This window comes from Megalobrama amblycephala, linkage group LG4 (assembly GCF_018812025.1).
Source record: "Megalobrama amblycephala isolate DHTTF-2021 linkage group LG4, ASM1881202v1, whole genome shotgun sequence".
NCBI lineage: Eukaryota > Metazoa > Chordata > Actinopteri > Cypriniformes > Xenocyprididae > Megalobrama > Megalobrama amblycephala.
In genome coordinates this window covers 3259777-3274630 of record NC_063047.1, presented here as the reverse complement: position 1 = coordinate 3274630, position 14854 = coordinate 3259777, and the positions used below count along the sequence as shown (strand labels likewise).

General features: G+C 34.3%; 1 protein-coding gene across 2 annotated transcripts in view; it reads left to right on the top strand.

Annotated features, from left to right (window-relative positions):
- Positions 1-14854, top strand: part of srrm3 (serine/arginine repetitive matrix 3) — a 109340-nt gene that overhangs the window by 50524 nt on the left and 43962 nt on the right. For both annotated transcript variants that reach the window (XM_048186828.1, XM_048186827.1), the window contains one exon: positions 9637-9884. In XM_048186828.1, the coding sequence (XP_048042785.1) occupies positions 9649-9884 (236 nt within the window). In that variant the 5' untranslated portion in view covers positions 9637-9648. The remainder of the gene's footprint in view (positions 1-9636; positions 9885-14854) is intronic.

Below are 14854 nucleotides of genomic sequence, written 5' to 3'. Positions count from 1 at the left end.
CAAACTGTCTCGTAACACCCATACTATACACTGTATATATTCGGGCTGTCAAGCAAATCAAATTTGTAATCTATTTAATTACATGATGTGCCGATTAATTAATATAATTAATTGCAAATAAATCACACATCAAGTTTGGCTGAGAAATTAACCCCGAAAGATAATTTAAAGTCATTATTGTGTTAAATGAGAAAAGTGTCAAATAGACATTACAAAACATAGCTTTAGAAAGAAATATTTTATTTGACTCAACAGAATTTATTACTCACAATATTTCAGGCTACCACAGCCATGATTTTTATTTCAGAAGCTGCATCTACAATTGGTATTTAGATATATTTATAGACCAAAACAGTTTACCAATATTTTTCAGAAGATCTTCTTTTATGTTCTGCAAAAGAAAGAAAGTCATACAGGTATGAAATGACAAGTAAGATTTTTTAAAGACAGTAATATTTTTATACAGCATGCATTAAACTGATTACAAAGGACAAAGCTGATTACAAAAATAAATGCTGGTGTTTTGAACTTCATATTCATTAAAGAATCCTGACAAAAACATATCACAGTTTCCACAAAAATATGAAGCAACACAACTGTTTTCAACATTAACAATAATCATAAATGTTTCTTGAGCATCAAATCATCATATTAGAATGATTTCTGAAGAATCATGTGACACTTTGATCACAGGAATAAATTACATTTTAACATATATTCACATACATTGTAATAATATTTCACATTTTTAGATCAAATAAATGCAGCTGTGGTGAGCAGAAAAAACTTCTTTCAAAAACATTAGGAAATCTTACTGACCCTACACTTTTCAATGGTATTGTGTGTAAATATATATGACAGTTCAGTCACATGAGGTTTCATTTCAATTAGGATTCTGCTTTAATATGCGGCTGCAGGATATTAGAGCAGAGCTTCTTTTTTTCAGTGTGAAATTATGCAATGATGCTTAATGAAATCATCTCTAAAATGGATAGTGCTTGTACCTGACATTTGCCCGGGGAAAACAGGAGTTAATATCGGATAATTAAAATAATGCCGGAAGAGTGTATGTTTCACAGCGAGAGGAAATCCGCTGAACGTAGAGAGAACTAAATGAACAAAGCCTCAGAGAAAAGCAAAGGCGGTTTAAGTTCTCTTGAGGTTCTCAGGGGAAATGGCCTGTCGAGGTGTTGTTAGCTCTCAGGTCTACAGGTGATCTCTTCTGAGGTGAAACCAGTTAAAGAGCTTGAGGTCTGAGTGTGGGATAACTAATCCCAGCAGCTCACACTGTCAGTTACTGAGAGCTCAGTAGATCCCGACTGTCTGTCTGAAGCAACTAATGCAGCAGAATTGATTGTCTTCTCTGTGCTGCTCCTGCACATCCTTTTAGTCTATTCGTTCTTCCTTTCTCTTATTTGCGTGTGTAATTCAGTTCTCCAGGGCTTCTGTGTCCATCATCCACACCCTTTACTGATGCATTTTCAGCATATTAGTCAATGGTATAAAGTATAGAAAATGTCTGAAATGCATTGATTTCTACAAATCCCCTCCTTCTGAAAAGCTCAGAGTGTTTCTGATTGGCCAGCAGACCCAGTGCATTGTGATTGGCCAAACACCTTGAGCGTGTGTCGGAAATGTACCGGCCCTTCATCTTCAAGTGTTATCTGTTAGATAGAATAAATCCCTTTGAAAAAAATTGACCACAATTATAATTCACAATTCAGATATATCTCACAATTCTTACTTTTTTCTCAGAATTGTGAGATATAAACACAATTGCCAGTTATAAAGCCAGAATTGCATGATGTAATCTCACAATTGCATCTTATAAAGTCGAGTTTATATCTCGCAATTCTGACTTTATAACTTGCAATTGTTTATATCTTGCAATTCTGACTTTTTTCTCACAATTGACCCTTCGCAAAGACCCGCCCTTGTGAGATATAAAGTCAGAATTGTGAGATATAAAGTCAGAATTGTGAGATATAAAGTCAGAATTGTGAGATATAAAGTCAGAATTGTGAGATATAAAGTCAGAATTGTGAGTTATAAAGTCAGAATTGTGAGATATAAAGTCAGAATTGTGAGATATAAAGTCAGAATTGTGAGATATAAAGTCAGAATTGTGAGTTATAAAGTCAGAATTGTGAGTTATAAAGTCAGAATTGTGAGTTATAAAGTCAGAATTGTGAGATATAAAGTCAGAATTGTGAGATATAAAGTCAGAATTGTGAGTTATAAAGTCAGAATTGTGAGTTATAAAGTCAGAATTGTGAGATATAAAGTCAGAATTGTGAGATATAAAGTCAGAATTGTGAGTTATAAAGTCAGAATTGTGAGTTATAAAGTCAGAATTGTGAGATATAAAGTCAGAATTGTGAGATATAAAGTCAGAATTGTGAGTTATAAAGTCAGAATTGTGAGATATAAAGTCAGAATTGTGAGATATAAAGTCAGAATTGTGAGATATAAAGTCAGAATTGTGAGTTATAAAGTCAGAATTGTGAGATATAAAGTCAGAATTGTGAGATATAAAGTCAGAATTGTGAGATATAAAGTCAGAATTGTGAGTTATAAAGTCAGAATTGTGAGATATAAAGTCAGAATTGTGAGATATAAAGTCAGAATTGTGAGATATAAAGTCAGAATTGTGAGTTATAAAGTCAGAATTGTGAGTTATAAAGTCAGAATTGTGAGTTATAAAGTCAGAATTGTGAGATATAAAGTCAGAATTGTGAGATATAAAGTCAGAATTGTGAGTTATAAAGTCAGAATTGTGAGTTATAAAGTCAGAATTGTGAGATATAAAGTCAGAATTGTGAGATATAAAGTCAGAATTGTGAGTTATAAAGTCAGAATTGTGAGATATAAAGTCAGAATTGTGAGATATAAAGTCAGAATTGTGAGATATAAAGTCAGAATTGTGAGTTATAAAGTCAGAATTGTGAGTTATAAAGTCAGAATTGTGAGATATAAAGTCGAGTGCGAGTTATATCACGCAATTCTGACTTTATAACTCACAGTTGTTAGATATAAACTCACAATTGCAAGAAAAAAAGTCAGAATTGTGAGATAAAAAGTCACAATGACCTTTTTTATTTTATGGCGGAAACAAGCTTCCATACTTTAATGTTGGTTTAAACCTGTATGCTATCATTTTTTTATGAGGAACGCAAGGGTTAGTTAGAGGTAAACATCTTTTCACAGACAGTGTCTTGAAAAGCATCTGCACACAATACCACCCTTCTATCTCTTTCCTGTTTCTGCATTTGGTACATTTATTGCAGGCAAGACTAGTCTGACAGACGGTGAGTGCTCTGACGCTCTCTGGAGTAACGCAAACAGCGCTTGAGCTATTCTAACTCGCTCTCATTGGGTTTGCCAAAATAAATGCACCACTTTTAGCCCTTTTATCCACACTGGGTTGGATTGCTTGCACTCATTGTAGATAGTTAGTATCCTAGCCGTGGGTTGCAAAGGCAGAATTAGTGCAGTGAGTGAAAAATAGGCTGTTCAGATCAAAGTTACACAAACCTTCAAAGCTGTGTAAGAAGATTGAAAAATCAAGATTGCATTGATGAGAGAGCTATAGCGAGGGATTTCATGCAGGAGAACAGAGAAGCAGATGAATGGAGAATCCAAACCTGGTTGAGTTGTAGAAGATCTATACACTGCAAAAAATGCTGTTCTTACTTAGAATTTTTGTCTTGTTTCCAGTCCAAATATCTAAAACTTCTTGGATCAAGAAGCATTTTTTTTGACAAGTAAAAATTATTTTCTTGTTTTCAGGAAAAATAAGTTAAAATTAAGTGAGTTTTTCCTTAAAACAAGCAAAATAATCAGCCAATGCGGTAAGCAAAATAATCTTATTTCAAACCAAAAATAAGATATATAATCTTGTTTTCAGTTTGGATTAAGATTATTTTGCTTACCCCATTGGCTGATTATTTTGCTTGTTTTAAGGAAAAACTCACTTAATTTTGACTTATTTTTTCCTGAAAACAAGAAAATAATTTTTACTTGTCAAGAAAATGCTTCTTGATTTAAGAACTTTAAGATATTTTGACTAGAAACAAGACAAAAACTCTAAGAACAGCATTTTTCTGCAGTGTAGAAGATCTTTTGCCTTCAGAACTGCCTTAATTCTTAGTTGCTGCCATGTGATTGGCTGATAAATGAGCAGTTGAACTGGTGCACCTAATAAATTGGCTGGTGAGTGCATGTTATAAGCAATGAATAAATGTAAATGCTTTTTTAAAGGAAACTGGGATCAGTTTTACTCATGTAAGTTATATAAAGCAGAGTATTTTTAGATTATCTTGTCGTTTAGCCTGGAAACAATCTCTAGGCATAAACAAAACAGAATAATACTGACCATTACAGGTCACTAGCACTCTCCTTGAGTTTATCAACACCCACTTGGTTTCAAAAGTGACTTCTGTTGTAGTCTTGACCTTTGTTGACCAGCCACCCACCATCTGATGCATATTGTACACTAGAGGGACGTTTACACTGACATTGATCCAATCTCTGGAGGTGAAGAACTGGTTGTTCAACTCGACCGCAGTATCCAATTCATTTATCTGTATTAAAAGTGCATTTTGTCATTTTTGTCATGTTCTAACATGAATAACTTAGTAAGTAATATTTCAGGCATTTCTTCTACTTATATATTATTAATCTACTGTGGTTAGTAATATAGATTTGAAAATGCTAGTGCAGAGTGAGTTCATACTCAGCTTATTTTTGACTGACATCCGTCTCTTGTTGGCCAAGCGTTCTCGAAGGTACAGTAAATTGCGCTGCAATTCTCCAGGTATCACAGGAAAATGCTGATACCTGTAAAGTCGCTTGTGCTTTACTGGCAGTAATTTGACAGTCGCTACATTATGAACTTAATTGCCCATTTTTGACTCAAAAGTAAGCATTATTTTTTTGTTTTGTTGAGCTGAGCAAAAGATGTCAGCACAAATTACAATGATGGGAGGAAAACAAAACCATATCCAGCAGTTTTTAATTATACACGGGAGAGAGAGTTAGAAGTACAGTGCTTATGCAGGAAGACATCTGTGCTACATTTTCCCTTAAAACAATCCTGCAGTGATGCAATGACTTTACCAATCAGGGATTGGCTCTTTTATTTAGAAGGCAGGGCTTATTTCGCCATATTGAGTGCTTTCTCCCATTCATACACTAAAAAATGCTGGGTTAAAAACAACCCAAGTTTGGTTAAATATGGACAAACCCTGCGATTGGGTTGTTTTAACCCAGTGGTTGGGTTAAATGTTTGACCAACATGCTGGGCAATTTTATTTAACCCAACTATTGTTTAAAAGTTACTGTATGGCTGGCTTAAAATGAACCCAAAATAAGTTTTGATTGAATAAAAATCAGACACATAATTACTAGAGGCAACAATAATAATCAAAAGGTGAACATTTATTAACCCTCTGGAGTCTGAGGCTGATTTGGGGCCTGGAGAAGTTTTGACATGCCCTGACATTTGTGCTTTTTTCAGTTGTTCATGAACATATTAATGACAAAAGTGTCATTACACTGTATTCAGCACAAACTAGGCTACCATAATATGTGAGGAACATGTGTGTACATGTTTGTGTTTTTGAAGGAATAACGTTTATGCGTGGTTACTGAAAAAACAAAAAACTTAAGTCACTGATATAAGGCCAATAAAAGTATATTAAATCTGTGTTCACAAGACTTAGTGGGTAATGAGCTGAATCACGGACTTCTGACATGGCTCTCTTTTCATACAGATTACATAAACAGAGAATATTTGTTTTCGATTTGACTTGCACGATTTAAAACCTGACATTTCAACGTTTTGTTAGACATAAGTATGAATTTTTTGTGATTAGTATTCACTAAGTTACAGTTCATTTTCTGAGAACTATCAGATTGGACTTCGTTCAGAGGGAGATGAGAGATCACGCATCATGTTAGTTTTCTTTATTTTACAAAAAGCACAACATTTTGTTTTTACTCTGAGTGTATACAAATAAAAGGAGATATTCTATGGTTTCAATTGATGTATTACTTATGTTTCTATGACAAAAAATGACAGAGTATTTTAAGTCTGTTTTGCTGCAATGTGAAAAAAAACCTGCAAAACGCGCCGGCGCGTTTTTAGACCTCAGAGTGTTAATAAGCAATTTAAGAAATGTTTATTGTTTAATTATTATTCATTAAACTTATTAATAAATGTTAATTTCCAACATACTTTGGGTTCATTTCAAGCAATACAGTCATTTTTAAACAATAGTTGAGTTAAATAAAACTACCCAGCAGGTTAGGCAAACATTTAACCCAACCGCTGGGTCAAAACAACCCAATTGCTGGGTTTGTCCATTTTTAACCAAACTTGGGTTGTTTTTAACCCAGCATTCTTTAGATTTGATGAGAAATCTGATTGTGTGACCATTTTATTTGTGGCTATTTCAAATAAATGATTAATATTAGTGATGCTGAAGTCAAATGTGCAGCTGTCTAGCTGATGTTCCCAATCGACTGTATCTCAATCTCCTTTGTAGTCACTTCAACAGAGGAGGGCACTTAAATATCATTTTGGAAGAGAGAACTGAATAAATCAAAAGTGTGCTGCTTCATGTAATTGCTTTTATAGCCATCAAAGGTCACATGTCACAAGACACAATGAATATAAAGGGACAAATTGAGAGACCCATGAGGAGGATAAGTATTCAAGTCGCAGATATCTGAGGCAGAGATTTAGCTTGTAATGAATTCAGTGATGATGCCTCCTGCTGTTCTGCCACCTGTTCAGCTCTACGGCGCTTCGTGACTTTACCCACAATCCACGGCGTGCTAAACGACATGAAGAACGCCACCCTCCGTCATCAATCCATGCTGGAAACAAGCATCTGTAATCTAAAGCTTTTAGACCCGGACTGTGTGATTAAGGGAAACAACAAGGGGGGAAATAATATTTTATTGTATGTCTATGTAAAAATGATATTATCCATGAGTCATGACAACATTTATGTTAGTTTAACTCATGGAAATAAGTTGAGTTATGCAAGATTCAATCATTTTTCAATAAGCCAGTTTAATATGATTTAAGTTGAAATTACTTATACAGTCAAGGCGGCAACTGTATACATATATATTTTTTTATTATTCCAGCTCTAAGTGGCCAAATCTCTCAAAAGTTTGTCTAGGTAATTCACATTTACATTTTACATATATTTTTTGCACATAATTTATAGCATAACCCACAATAATGTATTTATATTTATTAGTATAGCTTTGAATTTGTTCATTTGTTAAATCAAAAAAATGTTTGTCCTCATTTGTTAACATGTTGTTTGCTACATAAAACAAAAATCTGTTATATACAGTATGACATACATATAAACTGAAAAGACCTTTATCGTGAGGCGCGCCTGCAGCAATGAACCCCATGCGGTGAAATATCACGTGAAAGTATGCGGTGACAGTGATGAAGTGAAGTTGTTGAATCGAGTCTCCATTTTGAAATACGAGACCATTAGTCGCTCAGGTTCTGGGATCTCATCCAGACGAGAGGAGACAGCGTTTCTCTCCCTTCCTCATTTTTGTGGTATATTGCCAACAGCCAGTATGATTCAATCAAATCACGTACATTCAGCAAAAGCTACTGTCATTTATTATACCGATTCATTTAGGTGAGAATTCTTTCATTGCGAATAGAAATTACTGTCCGGATGTTCATCTGACAATGGACTATTATTCAATCACTTGAGCAGCTGATATATGGCGTTCCTTTGTGTGTGTTCAGTCGTGAGTTCATGGCTCCTGTTTTCTCTTAATTTATGCATGCAGTTGCAGTTGCATAAGAAATGTGTGAAAATGAAAGCTTGCATATCTCTGCTGCCAGATTGATGCTGTGTTGTCATGAACAGTGCAGAAAAACAGTCATGTCCTGTTTGTTTATAGCTTCTGTCATCCTCTCCATGACTGTGAGGTCTGAATGTGGGGCTTGTAATGTTTGTTGACATTTTTCAAGGAAACGTTTGTGACTGAAGTCATGTGATCTTCAGTGCAAGCCCTAGTGTGAGCAAATGCTTATGATTAGTAGTATCTTTTGTCTTTGATTTACTGGCTCTTTGATTAAACACTACTAAATGTTTTTAGATTTTGTTTATGTTTTTGAAAGAAGTCTCTTCTGCTCATCAAAGCTGCATTTATTTGATCAAAAATACAGTAAAAACAGTAATATTGTTAAATATTTTTGCAATTTAAAAGAATCATCGGCATAAAGATGATACGACATACTGTGTCTTTTAAAGGCAAGATCTAAGGGCAGCAAAAATAAAGAAAACAAAATAGGTCCCAAAATAGAGCCCTGAGGAACTCCACAGTCAAAATGAACTACAGAGGAAGAGAATCCCCCAATCCTCACTGAAAAGGATCTTTCCTTCATGCAATACAAGGAAGGATAATTAAAATGAACTGAAATTCAAAACAAATCATAAAACAAAGCAAAGTTTGTCAAAAGGCAGTATTTAGTTTACACAACCGTTCAAAAGTTTGGGTTTGTGAGATTTTTTAATGATTTTGATCCTAAAGCTCACCATGGCTACATTTATTTGATCAAAAATACAATAAAAACAGTAATATTGCGAAATATTTTTACAATTTAAAAGAATCATTGACATGATACTGTGTCTTTTAAAGGCAAGATCCTAAGGGCAGCAAAAATAAAGAAAACAAAATAGGTCCCAAAATAGAGCCCTGAGGAACTCCACAGTCAAAATGAACTACAGAGGAAGAGAATCCCCCAATCCTTCACTGAAAAGGATCTTTCCTTCATGCAATGCAAAGAATGCAAGGAAGGATCATTGAAAATTTGAAACAAATCTAAAAACAGTCAAAGCAAAGTTTGTCAAAAGGCAGTATTTATTTTACACAACCGTTCAAAAATTTGGGTTTGTGAGATGTTTTAATGTTTTTGAAAGAACTCTCTTCTGCTCACCAAGACTGCATTTATTTGATCAAAAATACAGTAAAAATGTGAAATATTTTTACGATTTAAAATAACTGTTTTCAATTTGAATATATTTTAAAATGTAATTTATTTCTGTGATCAAAGCTGAATTTTCAGCATCATTACTCCAGTCTTCAGTGTCACATGATCCTTCAGAAGTCATTCTAATATGATGATTTGATGCTCAAGAAACATTTATGATTATTATCAATGTTGAAAACAGTTGAGCTGCTTCATATTTTTCTGGAAACCATGGAACATTTTATTTTTCAAGATTCTTTTTTGAATAGAAAGTTCAAAAGAACAGCATTTATTTGAAATATAAATATTTTGTAATATTATAAATGTATTTTTTGATCAATTTAATGCATCCTTGTTGAATAAAAGTATTCATTTATTTAAAAAAAAAAAAAAAAAAAAAAAAATTATATATATATATATAAATATATATATATATATATTGACCCCAAACTTTTGAAGGGTAGTGTATATGTTTTAAATCTTGAGAGTTATTTTGTCCAGCCGTTCAGATTGATCAAATATAAGCTCTCTTTCCATTGCAGTGTTTACAGTCGTGGAATCTGTGAGAATCATGAGCTCGCGTCTTACTATCGCTGTGTTTGTGTTTCTGTCAGAGTGCCGTGGCCATGTACGATGGGGCGAGGGTTCCCTCCCCTGAGGACGCCACTAACGGGGTCCCGCTCCAGCCTGAGACCCCCGCGGCCACACGTCCCAAAGCTAACGAAGAGCCGGAGGAAGGAGAGGGTGTGCCGCCTGAGCCCGTCCTGGTAAAGAAGGCTCACCGTGAGATTCTGGACCATGAGAGGAAGAGGAGGGTGGAGCTGAAATGCATGGAGCTACAAGAAATGATGGAGGAACAGGGGTGAGTGAAGGGACAGATGTGTGTGTTTATGTGTTTTGGTACTTTTAGAATAAGGATTTGAATATTATAAGTAATGTTTTGGGTAGACATTAGCTCTGTTCCAAGCTCTAATAAGCTGTCTTGTTGTCTACTACATACAAGGAAGAATCCTAACTGGAAAGAAACCTCATTAATGACTCACCATGTGTGTTGTTTTTATCTACTAAAACTATTAAAGTGCCCCTATTATGCTTTTTTGCACACTGCATGAAAGTTAATATTCGAAAAAGCATAATAGGGGCAACTTTAAAAACTGTTAATTGAAATAAAGTTGAAATAAGTTAAAATATACATATCAGTTTTAAAAAAAAGTTTACCTAAAACTTTCAGTCTCTCTACATTCTAAACATATGCATTTGCATTTATTTCAATATTTTTATTTATTTAAAATTTATTTTAAAATTTTGCAATATACTTGCAAATATACTAAAATTTTGTGCTTATAATCAACAGTTTAAAGTCACATTTTTATAGTTTTGATTTGATTACGTCATTCACAGTGAATATTTATTATCATTTATATTTACATAGACTTCATCGTCACTGAGCTTGTGGCAGTGGATGCAAGAAATATTGCTTATGTGAGCAGCTTTCTTTGGAACAGAGCTCATGTTTGCCATTAAAACAGAAATACAGACCCTGAAGTGTCTTATAAAAGCACATCCACTCATTTCAGCTGTTGTCGCTTCAAGTTTCCAAATATGACTACGATATTTGTGCTTTGCCCAGGAAACTTGAGATGTTTTCATGCATGAGACATCACATGGACAACAAAGACATAAAAGAGAATATTGAATCACAGTGCACTGCTGTTTTATTTAGTCTTTGCATTATTTCTGATATGTTATGTTGATGAGAAATGCAGCACTGTTGTTTCTTTATGCAATGAGGCCTGAAACATCTAAGCAAGTGCAAGAACATAAACACTTGATTTGATGCATTATTGCATTTTAAAATGTACAGTATTGCCAGTCTTTTTCTATGGTCGGTTTTCTGTGATTGTCTTGGCAGGGCGACAATTTGAAGAGAATCCTGCTGAGTGAGTTAGTTAAAGTCAGTTAGATTGCTGACTTGTTAAACTAGCGTGCTATTAGATTAACAAATGCGCTTTAATGGCACGCCGATTCAGGGTTGTGCAAAATTCAGTATTCAGCAGAGGTGGGTAGAGTATCCAAAAACTGTACTCAAGTAAAAGTACAAGTACTTATAGAAATATTTACTCAAAGTAAAAGTGAAAGTAATAATCCTAATAGTTACTTGAGTAAGAGTAAAAAAGTATCCATATAAAAATCTACTCAAGTAGCTCGTTACTAGTTACTTTTTGAATATATATATATATATATATATATATATATATATATATATATATATACACACACACACACACACACACACACACACACACACACACACACACACACACACACACAATAGCATAATTAAATAGATATTTAAATTATTATCATAATTAGATATCTTTGCAACAAACACAGAAGAGACATGCATTATTTCTGGCATCTGTAACCTGAATATATCATTATATTAATAACGTATACAGCTACATTTGAAAGAAGAGAGAAAATTCTTCACATGTGCTCGCGCTCATATCTGAACATGACACAAACAATGATCAAATACACATTGATTGGATCTTCTTCGGTCTGTTCTCCAAAATGTAATCAAATGTATATTTCAGCAGACGCGTGTAAACTGGTTAACTGTGTCAACGCAAAGGCGTTCATTTTCAAGACGAACAGGTCGCTGGCGCTGCCATTGCGCAATAGGCGACCACAAACTACCGCGGGACGGCGGATGTTCATTTCATACTCTCTGAACAATGGTAGCTTATTTAAAGTATAAATTAAGATATATGACCATAAAAACGGTAAAGAAATACTACATACTCTTGTTATAGTGGCGTAATAATCGGTTTGGTTGTAAAATGTCGGCTATTGACTGTATCATGAATTGAAATCAAATGAAATCGATAGGCCTAACGTTACCTGTGTAACGTAATTGTTCACAGACAGCATACGCAGCTCAACTAATAAAGGTCTTCAGCGCTGGCAAACAATTGGATGCATTTGCAGATTTGCTTTTAATTGACTGTAGGTCCACTGCCACTTCATCCGCTCCGAGTGAGAAACCGCTTCAAACGATTCAGCGCTTGCAGGAACTGAACAAATCATTCAAACTGATTCGCGAATCAATTTAGACAGTTTTACCAACTTGTTTGATCAAGTCTTTGAACAGAATCGACTCAAAAGAGTGATTCATTTGTGAATCGGGCATCGTTCATGAAAAAAGAGACAGCGCGCTTGGAATAAACTACGCATTTCTTAACATTTACAGTATTGAATTAAAATAAAGTAACGTGAGGAACGTCACCCATTGTAGCGAAGTAAAAGTACAGATTTTTCATTACAAATTTACTCAAGTTAAAGTAAAAGTACCCACATTTTAATCTACTCTAAAAAGTACAAATTTTCCAAAAAACTACTCAAGTACATGTAAAGAAGTAAATGTACTTCGTTACTACCCACCTCTGGTATTCAGTGTGAATTTGAAATGAATTGGAATTCACTTTTTTTTTTTTATTCAGCAAGGATGCATTAAATTGATCAAAAGTGACAGTTAAGATCATTTATAATGTTACAAAAGATTTTTAATTACTGTTCTATTCATCAAAGAATCTTGAAAAATAAAATGTTTCATGGTTTCCAGAAAAATATGAAGCAGCTCAAATGTTTTCAACATTAATAATAATCATAAATGTTTCTTGAGCATCAAATCATCATATTAGAATGATTTCTGAAGGATCATGTGACACTGAAGACTGGAGTAACGATGCTGAAAATTCAGCTTTGATCACAGAAATAAATTATATTTTACAATATATTCACATAGAAAAGAGCTATTTTACATTGTAATAATATTTCATATTTTTACTATATTTTTGATCAAATAAATGCAGTCTTGGTGAGCAGAAGAGAGTTCTTTCAAAAACATTAAAACATCTCACAAACCCAAACTTTTGAACGGTTCTGTAAAATAAATACTGCCTTTTGACAAACATTGCTTTGACTGTTTTTAGATTTGTTTTAAATTTTCAATGATCCTTCCTTGCATTCTTTGCATTGCATGAAGGAAAGATCCTTTTCAGTGAGGATTGGGGGATTCTCTTCCTCTGTAGTTCATTTTGACTGTGGAGTTCCTCAGGGCTCTATTTTGGGACCTATTTTGTTTTCTTTATTTTTGCTGCCCTTAGGTCTCGTCTTTAATGTCGCATCATCTTTATGCCGATGACATTCAGATTTACTTGCCTATTAAATCTGGAGGATCATCTTCTCATTCATCTTTGTTATAATGTCTTGAGGAGATGAAGTGCTGGTTAGAGCAAAATCTTCTCCAGCTAAATGCGACTAAATCTGAAGTTAATGTTTTTGGGTCAAATCAGGTTGACAGTGACATAAAAGTCTACTTTGTGGTGGAAAAGGCTTTATAAATAAACTAGAATTGAGACTTGAGACATTCGAATTGCATTTCTGAATCCTGTTTACTTCTTCACCACAAATTCAACTCAAATTCAGTAACTTAATTGTAATTTAACAGTCATTCTCAGTGCAGTTGTGAACGATCCCCAGCCCTGCAGGAAGCAGCAAAGCAAACAGCCTCTAATACTGCTGTATTTGTGATGTGATGGAGGATTTGCGGCATGACTGACATCTGCCCTAATCCGCACGTCCTGCAGACGTTTGCGCTCGGGCTCAGGCTTCACGCGGGGGCTTTTGAAGCAGGTCTGAGTGTCTCTAATGAAACAGCAGCTGTGTGACCTTGAGGCAGAATGAATGATGGTGATAAAGCGCTTCTGTGAGCGCACAAACACTGCCGCAGGGGAACTGGTTCAGCGCACAAAAGCTGATGAAAGATTTGCTTCAGTTCAGGATTAGAAATCTGCTAACATGCTTAAATGCTTAGTGAATGAGGTGCTGAGTAGGCCTGAATTTCTGCCTCCATTCATCAGAGAAATAGAGGAAAGCGTGTTTGGTATTTCAGCAGTTTGGGTTTGCGTTCTATGTATAAAACGGATAGTTTCATTCCTGTCATCTGATTGGTCAATCCAGTGTTCTAGTGGTGATCAAGTGTTTATCACAGCACAGCACCCATAGAGACCAACTATTCACTTTGGTTTACATGACACCAGTGGAAGGAAAACACCAATCTGTCAGTCTGATACAGAATTAAAATGTGTTATGCATTATAGGGATAGTTCATTCTGTCATCATTTTCATCAACGATAAATGTTTCAGTGTTTTATTTTCCTATATCTTCTTTTGTGTTCTGCAGAAAAAAGGAAGAAATGCCAGTTTGGTGTTATTTTAGTATTATTTATATACTATTATAGTACACTCTAAAAAATGCTGGGTTAAAAACAACCCAAGTTGGGTTAAATATGGACAAACCCAGCGATTGGGTTGTTTTGACCCAGCGGTTGGGTTAAATGTTTGCCCAACATGCTGGGTAGTTTTATTTAATTCAACTATTGTTTAAAAATGATTATATGTCTGGCTTAAAATGAGCCCAAAATAGGTTGGAAAATAAAAATCAGACACATAATTACTAGAGACAACAATAATAATCAAAAGATGAACATTTATTAATAAGCAATTTAATACATGTTTATTATTTAATTATTATTAATTAAACATATTAATAAATGTTAATTTTCAACCTATTTTGGGTTCATTTTAAGTGATCAATAAAGTAATTTTTAAACATCAGTTGAGTTAAATAAAACTACCCAGCAGGTTGGGTTAAAGATTCAACCCAACAGCTGGGTCAAAACAATCCAATCGCTGGGTTTGTCCATTTTTAACCCAACTTGGGTTGTTTTAACCCAGCATTTTTTAGAGTGTGTGTATTAATATGTT